The 22,064-nt window shown below is 46.8% G+C and overlaps 2 protein-coding genes across 2 annotated transcripts in view; one reads left to right on the top strand and one right to left on the bottom strand.

Annotated features, from left to right (window-relative positions):
- The first annotated feature begins 3,075 nt into the window (after positions 1-3,075).
- sf3b6 (splicing factor 3b, subunit 6) lies at positions 3,076-6,660 on the top strand. The gene is made up of 4 exons (XM_015948259.3): positions 3,076-3,224; positions 3,683-3,801; positions 6,057-6,195; positions 6,305-6,660. The coding sequence occupies exons 1-4, from the start codon at positions 3,195-3,197 to the stop codon at positions 6,392-6,394; spliced, it is 378 nt and encodes a 125-aa protein (XP_015803745.1). The 5' UTR covers positions 3,076-3,194; the 3' UTR covers positions 6,395-6,660.
- Positions 6,661-7,162: 502 nt separating this feature from the next.
- LOC107378186 (visinin-like protein 1) overlaps positions 7,163-22,064 on the bottom strand; it is a 60,548-nt gene continuing 45,646 nt past the window's right edge. The window contains exons 3-4 of the mRNA XM_015948258.3: positions 17,444-17,659; positions 7,163-9,566 (exon numbers count right to left, since the gene is read on the bottom strand). Of these exons, the coding sequence (XP_015803744.1) occupies positions 9,369-9,566; positions 17,444-17,659 (414 nt within the window). The 3' untranslated portion in view covers positions 7,163-9,368. The remainder of the gene's footprint in view (positions 9,567-17,443; positions 17,660-22,064) is intronic.

The raw sequence follows: 22,064 nt of genomic DNA, 5'->3' as shown, positions 1-22,064 counted from the left end.
GCCACCAAATTTAGCAGGTAAGACTCATTCATGTTTAAATAGTTTGTCTTTGACAGCCTCACAACGCACATGTGTGTTTGTGTTTCCAGATGCCTGCTCGGATACTTGAAGCTGTGCTTCAGGAGGTGATTTGGCAGATCACCGTATGCTGTCACTGACCTGCAAGTGATTTCTAGCCATTGTGACGGATCCTGTTTTCAGGAAGAAGGTCCACTTTGCTTGGCTTGATGGTAATGACCTTCGACTTGTTTTCACTTCAAATATTTGAAATTAGATTTTACCTAAAGATTAATTTTCATTTATTAACCAGTGAAACCAACTGGAATACATTTATACACGTCTGAAAACTGGACCCCCTTAGTGGTGATGACTGTGTGTGCTTCACAGGGAGGGGAAAAGAGGAGATTCATCGTTACACTGACGGCATTCCTGCGTGCTGCGGTGTGCAGAGCGTCCTCCGCTGTTAGCATGGGGACAAAAACCAACAGGAACAAACTGGTTTTTATTTTCACATCGTCGCAGTTTCACTGAGTGGTAAACTTGCTTTTTCACACCAAAAGGAAAAAAAAAATACATTTTCCATCTGAGACTTTTTTGCTACCACAAAACAGTTTAGATGTCATGGTCTGCATCTGCCCCTTCCTTCATGTGCCTCCTGGTGTTTCTCCATCCTCTCTAGGTTTCCCTCCTCAGACTTCCCTCTCTCAGGTCCTGTGCTCTCTTGGCCCCCTCTTAGCCACGCCCCTGTAGTTTCTTTCTGTAGTGTTTTCCTTTAGTGTCAGCTTCCCCTTAGTATATTAGTCATGGTTCATGCCTTCTGGTCTTTTGTTTTTCTCTTTGGTCATTTTCCTTTGTTACAGCCTTTCAGGCCTAGTCCACACGTAGCCGGGTTTTTTTTTTTAAACGAATATCCGCCCCCCAAAAACTTGCATCCACACCACCTCGTTTAAAAAAAAACTGTCCACACGTACCCGGATAAATACGTTGTTAAGGACATGCCAGACCTGTAGGCGGCAGTACTTCCCCCGTTCTTAACCTCGTCCTTCGTCTGTGGTCTTCCGCAAGGAGCAGTAATTCCGCTTGCAAAAACAAACAAGCAAAAAGCGCTTGGACAATTGATGAAGCGAGCGCAGCTCTGAGGGCATCCATGCTGTCGGCTAGTGTAAACACAGGTCGCACACGTGATGTCAGCATTTTTTGTCGCGGAAAGTGACGTTGCGGACCTTAAAACTCCGGTTTTGTCCGTCCACACGCAGACACCCAAAACGGAGAAAACGCAGATCTTCACTTTGGCCGGAGTTTTTAAAAAGATCCGTTTTCGTGTGGATGACAGGCCAAAACGTAGAAAAATATCTACGTTTTGGCAGATCCCCGGCTACGTGTGGACAGGGCCTCAGTATTTAGTGTGTTTTTCCCACCAGTGTTTTCTTCCTCCTCCCTGATTTAGTAATTGTGTTCACCTGGTCCCTCTCCCCACACACCTGCAATTCATCTCCCTCTCATCTTCCCAGTCTATATAAGCCCTGTCTTGTCCCTGTGTTGTTGTCGGTCCATTGTATGTTTGTCAGCGTTGTTTTATGCTCTAGTTGAGCTTATGTCTCCAGGTTTTGGTGCTCTCAGTGAGCTTTTGTTTTTGTTACCAGGGTTTTTGGATTTTTGGACTTTTGGCTCACTGCCTTTGGATTTATTTTTGTTCGTTCTACAAAATAAAGCATATTTACTTTACATCATCTCCAGCCTCGTGTCATCCTGGGTTTCTGCATATTTGTGTCCTAAACATCCTCAAAACGTGACATTAGAAAGGACTTGGTCCTGATGTTGCTGCTATGCAGGCGGTTTCTGATGGTAGAAAGGACTGTTTTCCTACTGAATGTAGTGTGCACATTTACCAAGGTGTCCTTTTTTAGGTGTTTCACGTGGTCTTGCTGGGGGGGTTAGAGTCTTTAGGGGACAGAGTTGAGTCAGAGCAGTGTTAAAGATGCATTGTTCATGTGATTTACACCTGGTCACGGCCTCGGTGAAGACCAGATGTGATGTTCATCTCCCAAGCTTCACCTTAGTGCCTGTTTGAGTGAAGCCCAGCATAAGCCAGTGCTGCAACATCCGTTACCATGGCAATAACCTTTTTCTTTTCCCTTTTTCTAATTCAGTTGTTTCGTTTGTGCATAAAAAAGGCTTTTAAAAAGTCTGCTGAGGTTTCAGAGGAAAATTAGTTGCAGTATCAGTGTTTTGTTTTTTATAAATATTAAAATTAAAGGTGCTGAAAAAACCTGATTGATGCTCAAATTACTCGAATAGGGAATAGTCTCCAGGTGTGCTACCGCATCCAATTTAAATTTTTACTTCTTGTTTTTAAGTAACTCTATCTTTATGCTCCTCTCTACTTGACTCAGCTGGTTCAGCCCTACGTACCTGGTCGAATTCTTTGGTCAGCAGACCTGTTACAGGTCCCAAGAGTTCGGGTGAGGACGCAAGGAGAACGAGCCTTCTCAGTCTGTGCGCCTCGTCTCTAGCAGTGACGGCTCATTTTTATTCCTTAGCTTTTACTTCAGCCTAGCTAGCATTTTACGATGTTTTTGTTTTGTCTTTATTGATTTTATAGTAGTTACTGTACTACTTTTATTACTTCTTCCAGTGTGTTGATTTTTATGCTCATTTACTGTGCAGCACTTTGGTTGGCCTCGGCCCTGTAAAAATGTGCTTTAAAAATAAAATGGAATGGAAATAGTGCTCCCTTCAATTCTGGAACCAACTGGTATGAAGAGCGAGAAGAACATTTTAGCCTAAATATTTTTTCATGTTTTAAAAAAAGTGCACTAACACTTGTTTGCTATACAGTTTTAAATGTTATTTTATTCGTATTCATTATATTGAAAGAAACTCTGGGATTTTTTTACTGAGTTGAGCTTAAGTATAGGTTCTGTTCAGTTCTTATGCATCTTCAGTTATCAGCCTCAGCAGCCAGTATTCAAATAGCATTTCTGTAAGAATGTCATTTTTCTATAGTTAGGATAATTGTTCCAGGCTGGTTGAGGTTCTTGTCCGCCGCTAGAGGGCAGCACCGTTATAAGGATGTATCTGTAGCCTAATTCCAAACCGGAAGTTCGATATATTTTTACCGTAGCCTCCATTTTGAAGTGAAAACAGCGTGTTTGTTGTTTATCTGCGTTATTTACACGAATTAAATCGTTACGATGGCTATGCAAGCAGCAAAACGTGCTAATGTAAGTGTAATGGAGCATATAAGGGGACAAAGGAAAGGCTAATGTGAAATGTAAGCTAGGTTTAGCTCTGAGGAAGCGTCTCAAAGAATTAGCGCACTACTAGCAGGTTAGCAAATTGAAAACAGTCCTCAAAACCTGAAATCTTCAAGCTTTATATTCACTTTAGTTATACTTACCATTTGAGGTCATGTGTTTTTTCATCTTTTGTTTTGTGAAGACATAATCCTCGTTGGGATATCGTCAGGCTAAGAATATTTGTTCCTTCCGGTACGGAAACAAGGATAAGCTAATGCATGTAATGATTAAAAGTAGCCATGTCTATTGTTAAGTGACTTACGTAGTCTTAAAAGGCCTCAGCTAGTAATCGTGTGTACTTATGTATCAGGTATTTGAGTTTTTACCCAGGTTAGTTTTGTTCCCTCTGAATAGTTTAATGATGTGTTTTAATGGTGTTGTAGATCCGATTACCTCCTGAGGTGAACAGAATCCTGTATATAAGGAATCTCCCCTATAAGATCACAGCTGAGGAGATGTACGATATCTTTGGAAAATACGGACCAATACGACAGATCCGAACGTAAGTTTTCAAAAAGTGTGTGTGTGTGTGTGTGTGTGTGTGTGTGTGTGTGTGTGTGTGTGTGTGTTATTATGAAGTCATTTTCAGAGTAAAAGAAAATTTTATGTAACAAAGCCAACTCTGCATTTAAAGCAGCCTTCACAGGATAAAAGCCACACATCGCTTCACGGTAAACATAAATAAAACAAATGTAAGTAAAACAGGTTTAAGTGTATTTAGAGAGCTCACGTTGAAGTAACAGTTAAGAGTCGTAGAGAAAGCAGCAAAGACAGAAAGAAAACGATCTTTTACGTAGCGCCTCTCAAAATAAAAATCACAAGGCGCTTCACAAACAAAACAACTAGAAAGATGTCAAAAAACGATTAAAAATATGTTTAAAATGAAGATAAGTAAATTGTGATTAAAAATAATAATGTAAGGAATGGGAGAGAGAAAATGAATAGGAAAGAGGGAAATGAGTGGATTGCTGGGAAAGGCGGAATACGTAGAAAGAGCCGAATAGGGAGAGGGTGGTGACGAAGGTCACACCAAAGCCAGCTTGAACTGGTGAGTTTTTAGCTGCTTTTCATAGGAGACCACCGAGTCCACTGATCTCAGGCTCAGAGGGAGAGAGCTCCAGAGTCTAGGGGCCACAGCAGCAGATGATCTGTCACCTTTGGTCTTTAGCCTGAAAAGAGATGAACACAGAAAAGGAGCCACCTTCATGGACGTTGTTTCTGCCTGGAGTTGATTGGTTTGTTGACACAAATTACATGACAAATCCCTTAAAGAGCAAATTGCAGGTTAGAGACTCCCATGAACCAATGTTTAGAGAAGCATAACAGAAACTCGGTTTAGAAGTTTTTTACACAGTAGAGACGGAGCTGCGCATCTGACCCCGGAAGTTGTTGCCCGTTGCCAGGAGACGAAGGCGGGCAAAACAGGAAAGGAATCTAGTAGCGGACGGACATTGTTCTGGGTCTTCGGTATTTGGTGGAGATGTTAGTGAAGGCGGAGAAGAGGGTGGACTAGAGGAAAAACAGGCAGGTTCCACCTCTATTTACAAACTCCTGGGGATGCAACAAGTGGGCGTGGTGCGTCGACCACCGGATCTGACGTCGACGAATTTTTAGAATCGAGCCGTCGACGTCATCGATGCATCGCTACAGCTCTACTGCGCATACCTGTAGTTATCGTCCATTTATCGTTATCGAGGTGAAATCCTCAATATATCGTGATATTGATTTTGAGCCATATCGCCCATCTCTAACCTAAAGGAAGACCCAGGATGCGCTGGAGGGACTACGTCTCTCAGCTGACCAGGGAACACCTTGGGATTCCCCTGCAGGAGCTGTGGAGGGAAGTCTGTGCCTCCCTGCTTAGGCTGCTGCCCCGTGACCCGACCCTGGATAAGCGGCCAGAAATGGATGGATGGATCAGCTAAGATAGTTTGATGGAAAAACAAAATTTGTTATTTTTGTTAACAACAAAAACTAGAGAGCGATCAGTTCACCTTTAATAAACATGGCTGCTGCTGCTTCAAGAGGGTCGGCTCCTTTCTGTAACACCGGTGTGTGAGCAGCAGACTCCTCCTAATATCCAGGCGGTGTCCTCTGGCTTCGGTGTGGAGTAGACCTACTTTAACTTTGAAACTTTTATGCTAGTCGCGTGTGTGAGAGCCCTGCTTTGGGTCTGGGACCCAGCACGTCCTTCTGTTATTCTGTGAGGTGGTACCAAAAAAAAAAAAAAGTCAAAAATGATCTTTTTCCCTCAATCCGTGTCATGTGATTTAGATACAGAGTCCCAATCCAATATTTCAGCAATCCATTAAATTAAGGAAAAAGTAGAAAACATCCAAGTTTTCCATTTTAGGTATTTTTATTATTTATTTGTAAGTTGGAACGGAATAGAAACGTTATCTGTCTAAACGGCTAGAGAAACTCGTCTTTTAAAAAGACACAACTTCCTGTTTCCATGTCATTTCCTCAGTTGAGCTGCTGAAACCATTCAGGAAGAATATTGATCAGAAACATGTTATTACTACAAATATGTTTAGTAATAGTCTCATTCCTTATTATTCAAATAGTTTAGAAAGTGTGTGGCTGCGATGAGCATTACCAAGACTGCACCCACGTTGCAGCTGCCAGGCTCACTCTTACCTGCACACCTGTGGTGCTGGGTGTGTAAAATGGTGATAAGAAAGCAAAAACCGGCGTTTGCAGCCACAGAGTCATCCTGGTTAATATTCTGCTATCTCTGCTCTATTTCTGCCTCAGAGGGAACACGCCTGAAACAAGAGGAACAGCTTATGTTGTGTACGAAGACATCTTCGATGCCAAGAACGCCTGCGACCACCTTTCAGGCTTCAACGTCTGCAACCGTTACCTGGTGGTTCTTTACTACAACGCAAACCGAGTACGTACGAGTTATGGAGCACACACGGGCTGTCAGGGTTGCACCAAAAGAAGACTCAGCAGTTTGAAGTTAAGAGGTTAAAACTAAGTTTTCTGTTTTTGGTGCACAGGCTTTCCAGAAGATGGACACCAAGAAGAAAGAAGAGCAGCTGAAGCTTCTGAAAGAGAAATATGGAATCAACACAGACCCTCCAAAGTAGAGTCACCTAATCCGCCTTCGTTCACCTTCAGAGACGTTCTTTATTAACTTTTCTGTCAATTATTGGCTTATTAAGATGACTCATTTCCCCCTTTAATCATCTGGCCCAACATGCAGGACTGTGGTGTTAGTCCAGTCCAGAACAGCAGCTTCGGGCTTTTATTGTGACTTTGTCCTACCGACCCATCATTTAGACAAACTTTTTATTTAAACATACTGCTGTGTAAAGTTTATCATTCCTGTAAAATAAATGCTCCTTTTTCTAAAGCTCCCCAGCGTTTTCCAAACCTCACATCTGAATCATCCAGCAGGTTTTTATTTCCTAGAGAAAGTCTGACATGCACCGTGTCACAACGCTCGAGTCATCTCGAACTGGTTTCTAGAACTTGACCATGAGGTCACTGGACTCCAGCAGTCGCCACAGTCTCCAGATCTCAGTCCGGTCCAGAACCTTTGTGGAGGTTCTTATGGTTGGAGCCGATGCTGTAATGTTGGGATGGACCGGAACCTCAGAAATGCTGAAGGCTAAAGTGGGTCCAACCCAGTCCTAGTAAGGTGTACGTTTTAAAATGATATCAGACTTTTTTTTAGTTTTCCGTTCAGCGAGTCTAAAGTGAAACGTCAGCATCAAAGGGATCGTGAGTATTTGAAATGTTCTCTGGGCCCTGTGATGATTAATTTGTGGATATCTGCACTGATGATCCTGACTATTATTTCATAGAAGAGCTTTCTGCCTCAGAAGATGTTTGAGTTATCAGACAAGAAACCATCCATGGAGTTCTTTTTATTAGAGTAAATCACAACAGGGAGTAGTGCAGCCATGTTGTCGGGGACACGGTACATGCTACAAAAATCTGTCTGTACACGGTTGTCTTTGCTTACATTTGGTATCTGGACCACAGCAACAGGTGAGACTGGACACATCTGGGCAGAGATGTGGATGAAAAGAAGCTCGGATTAGAGGTTTTACTGGAGGGGACACAGACAGACTGTTAATTCCATAAACACCGGTGTTAATACAGTTGGGATTACATCAGGGTCACGCAAAGGTCAAGTCCACTTAAACTAACCCAACTCCTACGAGTTACCACAAGTCGTTTAACTGTACTTGTACAGAGTTTTCAGAAAAAAGTGCAGCAGGTTGGTGAAACATAAATACTCTGCGGGAACAAAGAGAGGTAATGTACATTATGGGATGCCCTCCACAATCAACTGCACACAACTGACTGAAAACAAGCGGGGCCATGCTTTTATATATCAAAATTTGCTCCAAATCATAAAGTTATTTAGTCACCTTTTCCAGCACGTTCTTACTAACCCTAACCAGAACAACCATGCCCCGATGCAGAGCCAGGAGGTTTTGTCCACAGCTCTGATTCCATCAGTGCTCCTGAAGGAACAATTCGTAATGATTTGAAAATAAATAATCACAACAATATCAATATTTCAAAGAACTGCTTGGGTCGCAGCAGCAAGCCCTCGGATCTAGTGGACTCATTAATGCGCACGCCTGTTTTAGGTGTTAGTGACTGAATCATATAGGAAGAGTTTGGAGTGATGTCATATCCTCGCAAAGAGAAACGAGGAAATGCACAATTGTAATAAAGTTTTGAAAAAAAAAAAAGAAAATGCACATTTGTCTCGTGCAGCCTTAAAGGCGACTAGGTTTTCTCTGCAGCGCTGCTTGAAAGTCTGCTTTAGTTAATGTCTACATGTGTCTTTAACGGTGAATGCTCCACAATGATTTTCTTTATTCTAAGCAGACCTAAATATTTCCAGTATTTTGGTTTCACAAGTTTTGATCACCACTTAACAGCTCGCCTCTGCCACCTGCTGACCTAAAATGGTGTCTACAGCCTCCTTAAATTGTAAACTGGATTTTTTCCCCTGTCATGTTAATTATTCCTGTCAGATTTTTTTCCCATAATCGCACAGACGTATCTAAGTTTCATCTAATAATACAAAGCTGAGCTAAAAAGCAAACTTCATAAACGGGGACTTTCTGTGGACTTAAGAACATTGTTTGGTTTCATCGGCCTTTGGATTCATAATTCTACCAGATGAGCTCTTTTTTTATTGCATTAGAAACCGATCGGTCCTCTAAATTCAGCATCTGCTACTCTGTAGTGAGTTTGTGTAAACACACCAGACAGGTTGCAACATATAGCACAGGTAATATAAGGAAGCATGCTCCCATAGTCAAAGCAATCAAAAACCATAGATTACATGTTGTAGGATATTATACGTAGGATGACCTACTGCATTTACTTCAAAGTAAAAGCTGTTTTTGTTCAGGAGTCACGTGTTGTGTCGATAAGGCTCTCTGTCTTCAATCAGCAGATGAAAATGAGTTTAAGGCAAAACCTAAAGGCATGCAAATGACCTAGAGTAACAGCACATACGGATGGTGCAGGCATGTTTCAGAGGGGGAGTTGGACAGTCCGTCTCTTCTAGAGTTAATAACTGAGAGGACGGGTGGACGGAGTGTCTCGTTGGAAGCTGGTAGGTACATCGTTACAGGACTTGGTTTTCTATCATGAAACACGTACAGCTAGCATCAGTAAACTCCGAACAATAAATAGAGTAGCGGCAAATTGAATGTGGCACATCACTGATGCGCAAGCTCCAGTTGAATGAATGGAAAATAGGTTGCACACTTCACATTTGGCAGTTGATCATTAAATAAATTCAATATATATATATATATATTTTATATCTGTATATATTTATTACTTGTGCAAGTTGTTTGTATGTAGAGGTGTGTGTGTGTGTGTGTGTGTGTGTGTGTGTCGTGTATAGATGTTGTTTATAGTAAATAACATTCTCATGCACACGAGTGTTTCAAACACAAGAAGCAGATCCATTGTAGTCCAAGCGCTTTTTTTCAGTGGAAGTAGCTGCAAACTGAATGGAACATGAAATTCTTTCTGTGCAGTCCTTGGCAGCTGGTGCGGCGCTTCACCGGCGCTCTGGCCTTATTTCTGTAGGTCACACTGCAGCAGTAGTACGATGGACGGGTCGCTTTTGGCCGCCTCTTTGAACTCCTCCAGAGAGATCTGGTCATCGTTGTTCTTATCCATCTTGGAGAAGATCTTGTCCACCCGCTGCTGGGGTGTGAGACCGTCCTCGTTCATCTTCATCATGATCACTGTGCCAACCATCTTGTAGATTGCCTGTAAAAAAGAAATGAAAATGTATAATGAGTCTGGTTATTTTTCACTGAGTTAGTCTGTAAAACCATTTTAAATCTGACTACATTTGTGAACAAAGTAGATAAGACTGAAATAACCTATTTGCAAAATTACTCAAACACTGAACTTTGTATTAGATTATCCACAGAAATGATCCATCAAGCTTCCTCCATTCTGTTTCACGGAAATATTCATGTTGAGTCAGGTTTGATGAGGAGTATCAGTACATCCGCTCATCACAGGGAGGACCCTGGTACACGTTGGTCAGCTTTTAAACAGGGAAAGGGAGCTGGGCCCAGAATGGAGCCCTGAGGGACGCCACAGTTCACAGTTCTCTGTCTGCCAAAGCGCTTCTCTGCATTCCTACTGGAAACATCAATTTTTTATTAAATTGTGGAAATGAGCTGTTCTGTGAATGAAATAGAATATTTTTCCACATTAAGAATGGAGAAGGGGGCTCCCTTGTGTCTGGATGGAATGCACCTGGTTGGATACATTTTGGATTCCTGGAAGGAGTGGAATATTACGTGTCTTTCTCTGCTTTCCAGGGTGGATTCAGAAGACGTATGGACTTTTGGATTCATGAGTACCGGAGGTCTACTGATTGGAGCGGGTGGTTTCTGGTATTTCAGAAATGATGGAGCTGTCGGAGGCTACTGAATGTTTTCTTGAGCTAAAAGAATGTTTCTGCTGTGCGTTAAACACTTTGACTTAGATGTTGCTCAAGATGAATCATAAGCCGGATGCACGTACGTGTTTTAAAACATTCTCATTCACAAAGTGTTAAACACCTTTGTATCTAAAGAAGGCCTGTCTTCTGAAAATGTTTTGGTAAGCCCTCAAGACATGGCACATTCGCCTGAAATTATAAACAACGAGTTTATTAAAGCAAGAAGTACTTCCGATTAGTTCAGTTTCCAGCTGACTCCCGATTTGGCCAAATCGGAAAAGAAGCCTCTTTTGAAACCATCTCCTTTGACCTCCAGCTAAAGCCTCTCTGCGACGCTGCAAGTGATTTACAGACAAAACAGCTCTTTTCAGAGCTTCTTCACACCTCAGACACCCAACCTGCAGACCCCGGGTTGCATCTTATGGCCGGTGAAGCTAGACCCAGAGGAAGCTACTAATCTCTGAGTATTGTGGTTTCGACGTCCGGTGACCTCACCACTCGGATCGCACCCCTCCGGACCGCCGAGAGCAACTCATACTAAGGGTACCGTAAGCCTGCACACTGGCGTCTGATGAGGTTAATAAACAACTCTAGTTATAAACAAACAACAAATTCTTTTACAACCCAGACTTCACAAACTCTCAGATACAAAGAACGATTTTGCTACAACATCTAGCTTCCATTATAGCATTTCACACACACATTAAACCACTTCATATCCATTACACCACATCTCATTATTCATATCTTATCATGTATAATTATTAGTTTAGGAAAAAGAATTAAACCCATTTTATAAACTATATACCCGACTCTGTCTGAAGTAATATGGAGTGTTTTTATGGTCCCTAAAGAAGTAAAAGTAACTAGAATCTTCTGATTAAACATTCAAAGATCAATCAGGTTGATATTTCATATTTATATGGAATCATCACATCTTATTAGCCATTTTGAATAAAGTTGTAACGTTTCATTTCATTACAATAAGAAAAGTGTCTTTTCTCTTTGGGTGTGTCCCTTCAGGTGTCTCCACAACTAATTGTTTGTCTCCATGTTGTCATTCCTCCTGCGTCCTCTACCCTCACACCAAATCTCCTCTCAGCCTCCTGCCTGGTGGCTCCAACCTCAGCATTCTTCTACTGATGTCATCATTGTCTCTCTTCTGGACATGTCCAAACCATCTTCTTCTGTCCCTTCTGACATTAAAACATCTAACATGAGCTGTCCCTCTGATGGACTCACTCCTGATCCTATCCATCCTCATCACTCCCAAGAGAACTGCAACCTCCAGTTCTATCGCTACACCTGTCCTTTCATTGTTGCTAAAACCTTTTATCACACCTGACACGTTTCTCCACCCATTACAAACAGCCTCTTTTCCACCTCCTCCATAGATTTGGACCGCAGACCCTATGTCCTTATGTTCCCTACCTTCTTTACTTCTACTCCCTGTTGCATCAATGTTCCACTTACATGGATTCTGTCTTCATTCCTCTCGTTTCCAGCCCATGTCTCCATCTCTCTAGCTTCTCTTAATCCTCCACCCTGTTCTCACTGCAGATCACTATGTCATCTGCAAACATCGTAGTCCATGGAGACTCCTGTCTGATGTCGTCTGTGAGTCTGTCCATCACCAAAGCAAACAAGAAGGTGCTCAGAGTTGATCCTTGATGCAGTTCCACCTCACCGCTGTCTCACAGCTCTCATACATGTTCTGCACCCAGGGTATCTGCAGGTTTAAGGGAGCCAAATTAAAGACTTTTTAAGACCTTTTTTAAGGCCACTTTGACCAAATTTAAGCAATTTTTTAAAAATTTAATTTAAGCTATAATTTCCAGCTATTGCCTGGAACCGGTGCTAACCACGTCGCGATTGTGGGATTAGCCATCCAGTTACCATTAAACTTGCACTTCCCCATGGTGCAAGCTCCCACTAGCTCAACCAGCTAATGTGCTCATCTAAAAATAGCCCCCTTTCACAACCAACTGAGTGTGTATGGTTCCGCTTTCACCAAGATCATACACAAAAAATGCTGAACGCCAACTAGAAATTCATGAAAATTTTATAGAAATAAAAGAATTTTGGTTAGTGGGTATTTGGTAATTTAAGACCTTTAGAAACTGTATTTCTCCTCCTTGAACCGTCACCTTATCGTGGTGGAGGAGTTTGAGTGCCCTAATGATCCTAGGAGCTATGTTGTCTGGGGCACTTAGTGCCCCTGGTAGGGTCTCCCATGACAAATTGGTCTTAGGTGAAGGGTGAGACAAAGAACGGTTCGAAGGATCTTTCATGGCGGATAAAACGAAGAGTCGGAGTACCCGGCCCGGAGGGTTACCGGGGTCCCACCCTGGAGCCAGGCCTGGGGTTGGGGCCCGTGAGCGAGCGCCTGGTGGCCGGGCTTTCGCCCATGGGGCCCGGCCGGGCCCAGCCCGAACCGGATACATGGGCTCGTCCAACTGTGGACCCACCACCCGCAGAAGGAACATGAAGGGTCCGGTGCAATGCGAATCGGGTGGCAGACCAAGGCGGGAGCCTTGGCGGTCCAATCCCCGGACAAGAAAACTAGTTTTTGGGACATGGAACGTCACCTCGCTGGCGGGGAAGGAGCCGGAGCTTATGGCAGAGGTTGAGCGGTACCGGCTTGATATAGTCGGACTCACCTCGACACATTGCATTGGCTCTGGAACCCGAGACCTGGAGAGGGGTTGGACACTCTACTTTGCTGGAGTTGCTCCGGGTGAGAGGCGGAGGGCTGGGGTTGGCTTTTTGTTAGCCCCGAGACTCTCTGCCTGTGTGTTGGGGTTTACCCCGGGGGACAAGAGGGTAGCTTCCTTGCGCCTTCGGGTCGGGGAACGGGTCCTGACTGTTGTTTGTGCTTATGGGCCAAATATCAGTTCAGAGTACCCACCCTTTTTGGAGTCCCTGGGACGAGTGCTAGATAGTGCTCCATCAGGGGACTCCATTGTCCTGCTGGGGGACTTCAATGCTCACGTGGGCAATGACAGCTTGACCTGGAGGGGCGTGATTGGGAGGAACGGCCCACCTAATCTGAACTCGAGCGGTGTTTTGTTATTGGACTTCTGTGCAAGCCGCAGTTTGGCCATAACGAACACCATGTTCGAACATAAGGATGCCCACCGGTACACTTGGTACCAGGGCAGCCTAGGTCACAGGTCGATGATAGATTTTGTAGTCGTATCATCTGACCTGCGGCCGTATGTTTTGGACACCCGAGTGAAGAGAGGGGCGGAGCTGTCAACTGATCACCACCTGGTGGTGAGTTGGATCAGATGGCAAGGGAACATGCCGCGTAGACCTGGCAGACCCAAACGCATAGTGAGGGTCTGCTGGGAACGCCTGGCAGAAGAACCTGTCAAGACGGTCTTCAACTCCCACCTCCGGCAGAGCTTTGACCACGTCCCGAGAGCAGTGGGGGACATTGAGTCCGAGTGGGCCTTGTTCCACTCTGCGATTGTCGAGGCGGCTGTTGCTAGCTGTGGTAGTAAGGTGGCCGGTGCCAGTCGTGGTGGCAACCCCCGTACCCGCTGGTGGACACCAGAGGTTCGGGGAGCCGTCAGGCTGAAGAAGGAGGCCTACAGGGCGTGGCTGGTCTGTGGGTCTCCGGAGGCAGCAGACAGGTACCGGTTAGCCAAGCGGCGTGCAGCAGTGGCAGTTGCCGAGGCAAAATCTCGGGCGTGGGAGGAGTTTGGTGAGGCCATGGAGAAAGACTATCGATCGGCTCCAAAGAGGTTCTGGCAAACTGTCCGGCGCCTCAGGAGAGGAAGGCAGCAACTCGCTCACACTGTTTACAGTGGGGATGGGGAGCTGCTGACGTCAACTGAGGCTATAGTCGGACGGTGGAAGGAATACTTTGAGGAGCTCCTCAATCCCACCAATGCGCATTCCGAGGAGGAACCAGAGCTGGGAGGCCTGGGGATGGACTGTCCGATCTCGGGGGCAGAAGTTGCTGAGGTAGTCAAACAACTACACAGCGGCGGAGCCCCGGGGGCGGATGAGGTTCGTCCTGGGTATCTCAAGGCTATGGATGTTGTAGGGCTGTCATGGTTGACACATCTCTACAAAATTGCGTGGTCATCGGGGGCAGTTCCTAGGGAGTGGCAGACCGGGGTGGTGGTCCCCATCTTTAAGAAGGGTGACCTGAGGGTGTGTTCCAACTATAGGGGGATCACACTCCTCAGCCTCCCTGGAAAGGTCTACGCCAAGGTACTGGAGAGGAGGGTCCGATCGATAGTTGAATCTCAGATAGAGGAGGAGCAATGTGGTTTTCGTCCTGGCCGTGGAACTGTGGACCAGCTCTATACCCTTGCAAGGGTGATGGAGGGGGCATGGGAGTTTGCCCAACCAATCCACATGTGCTTTGTGGATTTGGAGAAGGCTTATGACCGTGTCCCCAGGGGCACCCTGTGGGGGACGCTCCAGGAGTATGGGGTGGGTGGCTTTCTGTTAAGGGCCATTCAGTCCCTTTACCAGAGGAGCGTGAGTTTGGTCCGCATAGCCGGTAGTAAGTCGGACCTGTTCCCAGTGAGGGTTGGACTCCGCCAGGGCTGCCCTTTGTCACCGGTTCTGTTCATCACTTTTATGGACAGAATTTCTAGACGCAGCCGTGGTGTGGAGTGTGTCGAGTTTGGTGGCAGGAGAATCTCGTCTCTGCTTTTTGCGGATGATGTGGTCCTCCTAGCTTCATCCAGCTCTGACCTTCAGCTCTTGCTGGGTAGGTTCGCGGCCGAATGTGAAGCGGCTGGGATGAGGATCAGCACCTCCAAATCTGAGACCATGGTTCTCGACCGGAAAAGGGTGGCTTGCCACCTCCGGGTCGGGGGAGAGGTCCTACCTCAAGTGGAGGAGTTTACGTATCTCGGGGTCTTGTTCACGAGTGAGGGTAGGAGGGATCGGGAGATCGACAGGCGGATTGGTTCGGCGTCTGCAGTGATGCGGACGCTGAGCCGATCTGTCGTGGGGAAGAGGGAGCTGAGCCAGAAAGCCAGGCTCTCGATTTACCGGTCGATCTACGTCCCAATCCTCACCTATGGTCATGAGCTTTGGGTAATGACCGAAAGAACGAGATCGCGGATACAAGCGGCCGAAATGAGTTTCCTCCGTAGGGTGGCCGGGTTCAGCCTTAGAGATAGGGTGAGGAGCTCGGACATTCGGGAGGGACTCGGAGTAGAACCGCTGCTCCTCCGGATCGAAAGGAGCCAGTTGAGGTGGTTTGGGCATCTGGTCAGGATGCCTCCTGGACGCCTCCCCGGGGAGGTGTTTCGGGCATGTCCTGCCGGCAGAAGGCCCCCGGGTCGACCCAGGACACGTTGGAGAGGTTACATCTCCAATCTGGTCCGGGAACGCCTTGGGGTCCTGCCGGAGGAGCTGGTGGACAAGGCCGGGGAGAGGACGGCCTGGAGCTCCCTAATTGGGATGCTGCCCCCGCGACCCGGACCCGGATAAGCGGAGGAAGACGAAGACGAAGAAACTGTATTTAAAGATTATTTGTCATTTTTAAGGATTTTTAAGGCCTTAAATTTGGAAAAGCAAATTTAACCCTCTGATGCATGAATTATGAAATCTTCAACCATGATTTTTTAAACAATTTTTTTCATTCATCTTTAGGTGTGAATGAAAACAATTTCAACAAATATTTTTTGCACAATTTTGTTAATTTACAAATACTTTATTACATGTCCATCTCAGTGGACAGCGTGCATTCTGAACATGAAATATGGTGGCTTGACTTACTGAAGTCCAAACGGAGGGGCTCACATGCAATAAAGTCTTCAACAGCTGTGCTTAATAGCAAAAATAAATAAATAACAATTTTGAGTACCTGTCCACTGTAGTGACCATTATGCATCAAAGGGTTAAGACTTTTTAAGGACCCGCGGATACCCTGTGCACCTCTCTAAAATTCTTCTCTGCCACTCCAGACCTCCTCATGCACCACCGCTCCTCTCTCAACACCATCATCTAAGAAGGCTTAAGCCCGGACCACTGAGTGTCATGGTTGTCTCACAGGACTGCTCATGACACACTGTAACAACTCTAGCGAGGTGGCACAATTTACAGTCCAAGATTTCAGTGAGCCAAACTGCACAACGCTTTGCTCTAGCAGGATGAGCTAATGCATGAGTGCACCCTTCCTGAAAAGCAAACGTCACCAAAAGCCAACAGCTAACCAAAACAACAATGGTGAAAAGAGAAAAAAGTGCTACCATTAACACTTATTTTATTAGTCAGAACCAAACTCCAAAACAAAGTTTGCCTACAATGATGCTAATGTTGCTAACGTTCCTTTCATATTGCACTCTCATCACTAGCTGTTTGCATCACTTCCTGGGTGTATTTTCATTGGTGGATTGCAGATGGGAGTGGTAGGTTTTCAAGCAGTGCTTGAAGACTGTTGGAGGCTGACTTTGGTTGTGAATGTGCTCAGTAAGCTGTCGCTGAAACGGTCACACTATACGACCACAGTTTTGCAAATAACCCTCAACATTTACAACAAGAGATTTTTCCAAGATGGCCCAAAAACGCACAGTGTGGTCCGGGCTTAAGGTCCTTTGGTGTCAGCAGTACGATCCTCCAGAGATTTTTCAATGTAACCATTCTGCGCATCGTGCATTATGGGCGTCCAGTTTGGCTGTGCAGCCTTAATGTCCAGTCCAAGTCAAGAATAGTAAAACTCTTGAATATCTGCTCCAAAGTAGTGGGTCAAACAGTGGAGAGCACCTTCTTCAGTGGCTGGTCCTCACAAAGCCTCAGACTGGCAACGGCGATAACTGCTGACTGTATAACGTTCCTGGGGGCACCAGGTTGGTGACCCCTGTTCTACAGCAACGTGGTGAGCTTATGGTTACCAGTGGAGAATAACAATGGTTTCCACTTACTAAGGGACATTTAACCAAATATCAGAGGGGATGTATGTATATGTTTATATTTGAGCGTATAACTGTGGTCATGTGGAAGAGACAAAATCTAGAATTAAACTGTAACATCCCTGTAACTTGGTGAGTTTATTATCAACCAACTGGGGTGGCAGATCATCTCAGGGTTGGTGACTGAGGACACTTTTAGGAAACAATAGTGGCCAGCTTTGTTGGCTAACTCTGAGCAGAATAGAGCATAAAGGTTTTAGGAGAACAACTCAAAATTAGACGTGTGTGTTAGTTTTCACTGATACCTCGATGATCTCCAGCATCTCCACTCGTGTGATCTTGCCATCTCCATCCAGATCGTACATGTTAAAAGCCCAGTTGAGTTTCTGCTCAAAGCTGCCACGTGATGTAATGGACAGAGCACAGATAAACTCTCTGAAGTCGATGGTTCCGTCGCCGTTCTTGTCAAAGGTCCTGAAGGCATGCTGAGCGAACTTGGAGGCATCGCCGTAAGGAAAGAACTGGAGGAAAACCAGAAAGAGAGTTTTTAGAGCCATGTTTTGTACTGAAGTGGCAGGATAAAAACAACAGGATATAATCACTAGTAACTTAAATGTGCACAAAGTAAGGATGATGCCCTGTGGTCAGGTTGGGGTATTGCAGTCCATGTATCGAAGCAAACAAATCCACTCTGGTACACACAATGAATACACAGCAGTATGCTTCAACAAGATCACTGTTGTGTAACAGTATTTGCTCTGTGTTCCTTCAATGGAACATAAATCATGTGGTGAATGGGCTCCAAAATAATGGCTCCCTCGCTAGCACATTTTAAATCTGCTCTGAAAACTCGTTATTTTAAAATGACTTTTAGCATTAATCTTACAGGGTCTTTTATATCATCGACTGTGGTAAACTCTACCCCACTGGTATGCCACATGGTTTAGGTTGCCTTTATGTCTTTTATATGTACTGTTTTTGTCTGACTGCTTATTTAAATGGGGTTTTACTTTTTTTACTGTTTGCTGCACGTTTTTAGTGTCTTCATCTGCTCTTGTTACCCTCCCCTGTTCAGCACTTTGGTAGGCTGCCGTGCCGTTTTAAATGTGCTTTATAAATAAATAAATTTGACTTTGACACTCAGAGCACCGGTTGCCAGTTATGAATCAGCACCAGAAGGTTCTAGATGAGGAATGAAGACAAGTCATACACAGTAAGTTGTCGTCGTCGTCGTCGTCTTCCTCCGCTTATCCGGGTCCGGGTCGCGGGGGCAGCATCCCAACTAGGGAGCTCCAGGCCGTCCTCTCCCCGGCCTTGTCCACCAGCTCCTCCGGCAGGACCCCAAGGCGTTCCCGGACCAGATTGGAGATGTAACCTCTCCAACGTGTCCTGGGTCGACCCGGGGGCCTTCTGCCGGCAGGACATGCCCGAAGCACCTCCCCGGGGAGGCGTCCAGGAGGCATCCTGACCAGATGCCCAAACCACCTCAACTGGCTCCTTTCGATCCGGAGGAGCAGCGGTTCTACTCCGAGTCCCTCCCGAATGTCCGAGCTCCTCACCCTATCTCTAAGGCTGAGCCCGGCCACCCTACGGAGGAAACTCATTTCGGCCGCTTGTATCCGCGATCTCGTTCTTTCGGTCATTACCCAAAGCTCATGACCATAGGTGAGGATTGGGACGTAGATCGACCTGTAAATCGAGAGCCTGGCTTTCTGGCTCAGCTCCCTCTTCCCCACGACAGATCGGCTCAGCGTCCGCATCACTGCAGACGCCGAACCAATCCGCCTGTCGATCTCCCGATCCCTCCTACCCTCACTCGTGAACAAGACCCCGAGATACTTAAACTCCTCCACTTGAGGTAGGACCTCTCCCCCGACCCGGAGGTGGCAAGCCACCCTTTTCCGGTCGAGAACCATGGTCTCAGATTTAGAGGTGCTGATCCTTATCCCAGCCGCTTCACATTCGGCCGCGAACCTACCCAGCAAGAGCTGAAGGTCAGAGCTGGATGAAGCTAGGAGGACCACATCATCCGCAAAAAGCAGAGACGAGATTCTCCTGCCACCAAACTCGACACACTCCACACCACGGCTGCGTCTAGAAATTCTGTCCATAAAAGTGATGAACAGAACCGGTGACAAAGGGCAGCCCTGGCGGAGTCCAACCCTCACTGGGAACAGGTCCGACTTACTACCGGCTATGCGGACCAAACTCACGCTCCTCTGGTAAAGGGACTGAATGGCCCTTAACAGAAAGCCACCCACCCCATACTCCTGGAGCGTCCCCCACAGGGTGCCCCTGGGGACACGGTCATAAGCCTTCTCCAAATCCACAAAGCACATGTGGATTGGTTGGGCAAACTCCCATGCCCCCTCCATCACCCTTGCAAGGGTATAGAGCTGGTCCACAGTTCCACGGCCAGGACGAAAACCACATTGCTCCTCCTCTATCTGAGAATCAACTATCGATCGGACCCTCCTCTCCAGTACCTTGGAGTAGACCTTTCCAGGGAGGCTGAGGAGTGTGATCCCCCTATAGTTGGAACACACCCTCAGGTCACCCTTCTTAAAGATGGGGACCACCACCCCGGTCTGCCACTCCCTAGGAACTGCCCCCGATGACCACGCAATGTTGTAGAGACGTGTCAACCATGACAGCCCTACAACATCCATAGCCTTGAGATACCCAGGACGAACCTCATCCGCCCCCGGGGCTCCGCCGCTGTGTAGTTGTTTGACTACCTCAGCAACTTCTGCCCCCGAGATCGGACAGTCCATCCCCAGGCCTCCCAGCTCTGGTTCCTCCTCGGAATGCGCATTGGTGGGATTGAGGAGCTCCTCAAAGTATTCCTTCCACCGTCCGACTATAGCCTCAGTTGACGTCAGCAGCTCCCCATCCCCACTGTAAACAGTGTGAGCGAGTTGCTGCCTTCCTCTCCTGAGGCGCCGGACAGTTTGCCAGAACCTCTTTGGAGCCGATCGATAGTCTTTCTCCATGGCCTCACCAAACTCCTCCCACGCCCGAGATGTTGCCTCGGCAACTGCCACTGCTGCACCCCGCTTGGCTATCCGGTACCTGTCTGCTGCCTCCGGAGACCCACAGACCAGCCACGCCCTGTAGGCCTCCTTCTTCAGCCTGACGGCTCCCCGAACCTCTGGTGTCCACCAGCGGGTACGGGGGTTGCCACCACGACTGGCACCGGCCACCTTACGACCACAGCTAGCAACAGCCGCCTCGACAATCGCAGAGTGGAACAAGGCCCACTCGGACTCAATGTCCCCCACTGCTCTCGGGACGTGGTCAAAGCTCTGCCGGAGGTGGGAGTTGAAGACCGTCTTGACAGGTTCTTCTGCCAGGCGTTCCCAGCAGACCCTCACTATGCGTTTGGGTCTGCCAGGTCTACGTGGCATGTTCCCCTGCCATCTGATCCAACTCACCACCAGGTGGTGATCAGTTGACAGCTCCGCCCCTCTCTTCACTCGGGTGTCCAAAACATACGGCCGCAGGTCAGATGATACGACTACAAAATCTATCATCGACCTGTGACCTAGGCTGCCCTGGTACCAAGTGTACCGGTGGGCATCCTTATGTTCGAACATGGTGTTCGTTATGGCCAAACTGCGGCTTGCACAGAAGTCCAATAACAAAACACCGCTCGAGTTCAGATTAGGTGGGCCGTTCCTCCCAATCACACCCCTCCAGGTCAAGCTGTCATTGCCCACGTGAGCACTGAAGTCCCCCAGCAGGACAATGGAGTCCCCTGATAGAGCACTATCTAGCACTCGTCCCAGGGACTCCAAAAAGGGTGGGTACTCTGAACTGATATTTGGCCCATAAGCACAAACAACAGTCAGGACCCGTTCCCCGACCCGAAGGCGCAAGGAAGCTACCCTCTTGTCCCCCGGGGTAAACCCCAACACACAGGCAGAGAGTCTCGGGGCTAACAAAAAGCCAACCCCAGCCCTCCGCCTCTCACCCGGAGCAACTCCAGCAAAGTAGAGTGTCCAACCCCTCTCCAGGTCTCGGGTTCCAGAGCCAATGCAATGTGTCGAGGTGAGTCCGACTATATCTAGCCGGTACCGCTCAACCTCTGCCACAAGCTCCGGCTCCTTCCCCGCCAGCGAGGTGACGTTCCATGTCCCAAAAACTAGTTTTCTTGTCCGGGGATTGGACCGCCAAGGCTCCCGCCTTGGTCTGCCACCCGATTCGCATTGCACCGGACCCTTCATGTTCCTCCTGCAGGTGGTGGGTCCACAGTTGGACGAGCCCATGTATCCGGTTCGGGCTGGGCCCGGCCGGGCCCCATGGGCGAAAGCCCGGCCACCAGGCGCTCGCTCACGGGCCCCAACCCCAGGCCTGGCTCCAGGGTGGGACCCCGGTAACCCTCCGGGCCGGGTACTCCGACTCTTCGTTTTAACCGCCATGAAAGATCCTTCGAACCGTTCTTTGTCTCACCCTTCACCTAAGACCAATTTGTCATGGGAGACCCTACCAGGGGCACTAAGTGCCCCAGACAACATAGCTCCTAGGATCATTAGGGCACTCAAACTCCTCCACCACGATAAGGTGACAGTTCAAGGAGGAGTAAGTTGATAAAACACATTTCACTGTAATATCTGGCTTTCTCTGCCCAATATTAGAATAAAACAAAAAGATGCTGTGGCTCAAACATGATTGGCCTTGGAACCAGGAAGTATGGTGGCAGGACAGACTGTAAACAGAGATTACATCCCTCTTTTGCCTTTTTACAAGGAGAAAAACTGAAAACCCTCCAGCCAGTTGCGAATTACTTCTGTTTCTACGTAACCTTCCTTCCAACATAATTGAAACATTTAGACTTTTCTGTGATTATTGCAAGATAAAATTCTTAGTTATTGTACCTTGTATCGATGGTGCCAGCACACAAGCATTTTTATTCTCTTGTGTTAA

This window comes from Nothobranchius furzeri, chromosome 2 (assembly GCF_043380555.1).
Source record: "Nothobranchius furzeri strain GRZ-AD chromosome 2, NfurGRZ-RIMD1, whole genome shotgun sequence".
NCBI classification, from domain to species: Eukaryota; Metazoa; Chordata; class Actinopteri; order Cyprinodontiformes; family Nothobranchiidae; genus Nothobranchius; species Nothobranchius furzeri.
Note: the sequence above shows the minus strand (reverse complement) of the source record. Positions and strands in the feature narration are given on the sequence as shown.

Coding starts and splice junctions, on each gene's coding strand:
- sf3b6 (XM_015948259.3), top strand. CDS start 3,195: ATGGCTATGCAAGCAGCAAAACGTGCTAAT. Junction 3,225..3,682: donor AAGCAGCAAAACGTGCTAAT/GTAAGTGTAATG, acceptor ATGGTGTTGTAG/ATCCGATTACCTCCTGAGGT. Junction 6,196..6,304: donor TTTACTACAACGCAAACCGA/GTACGTACGAGT, acceptor TTTGGTGCACAG/GCTTTCCAGAAGATGGACAC.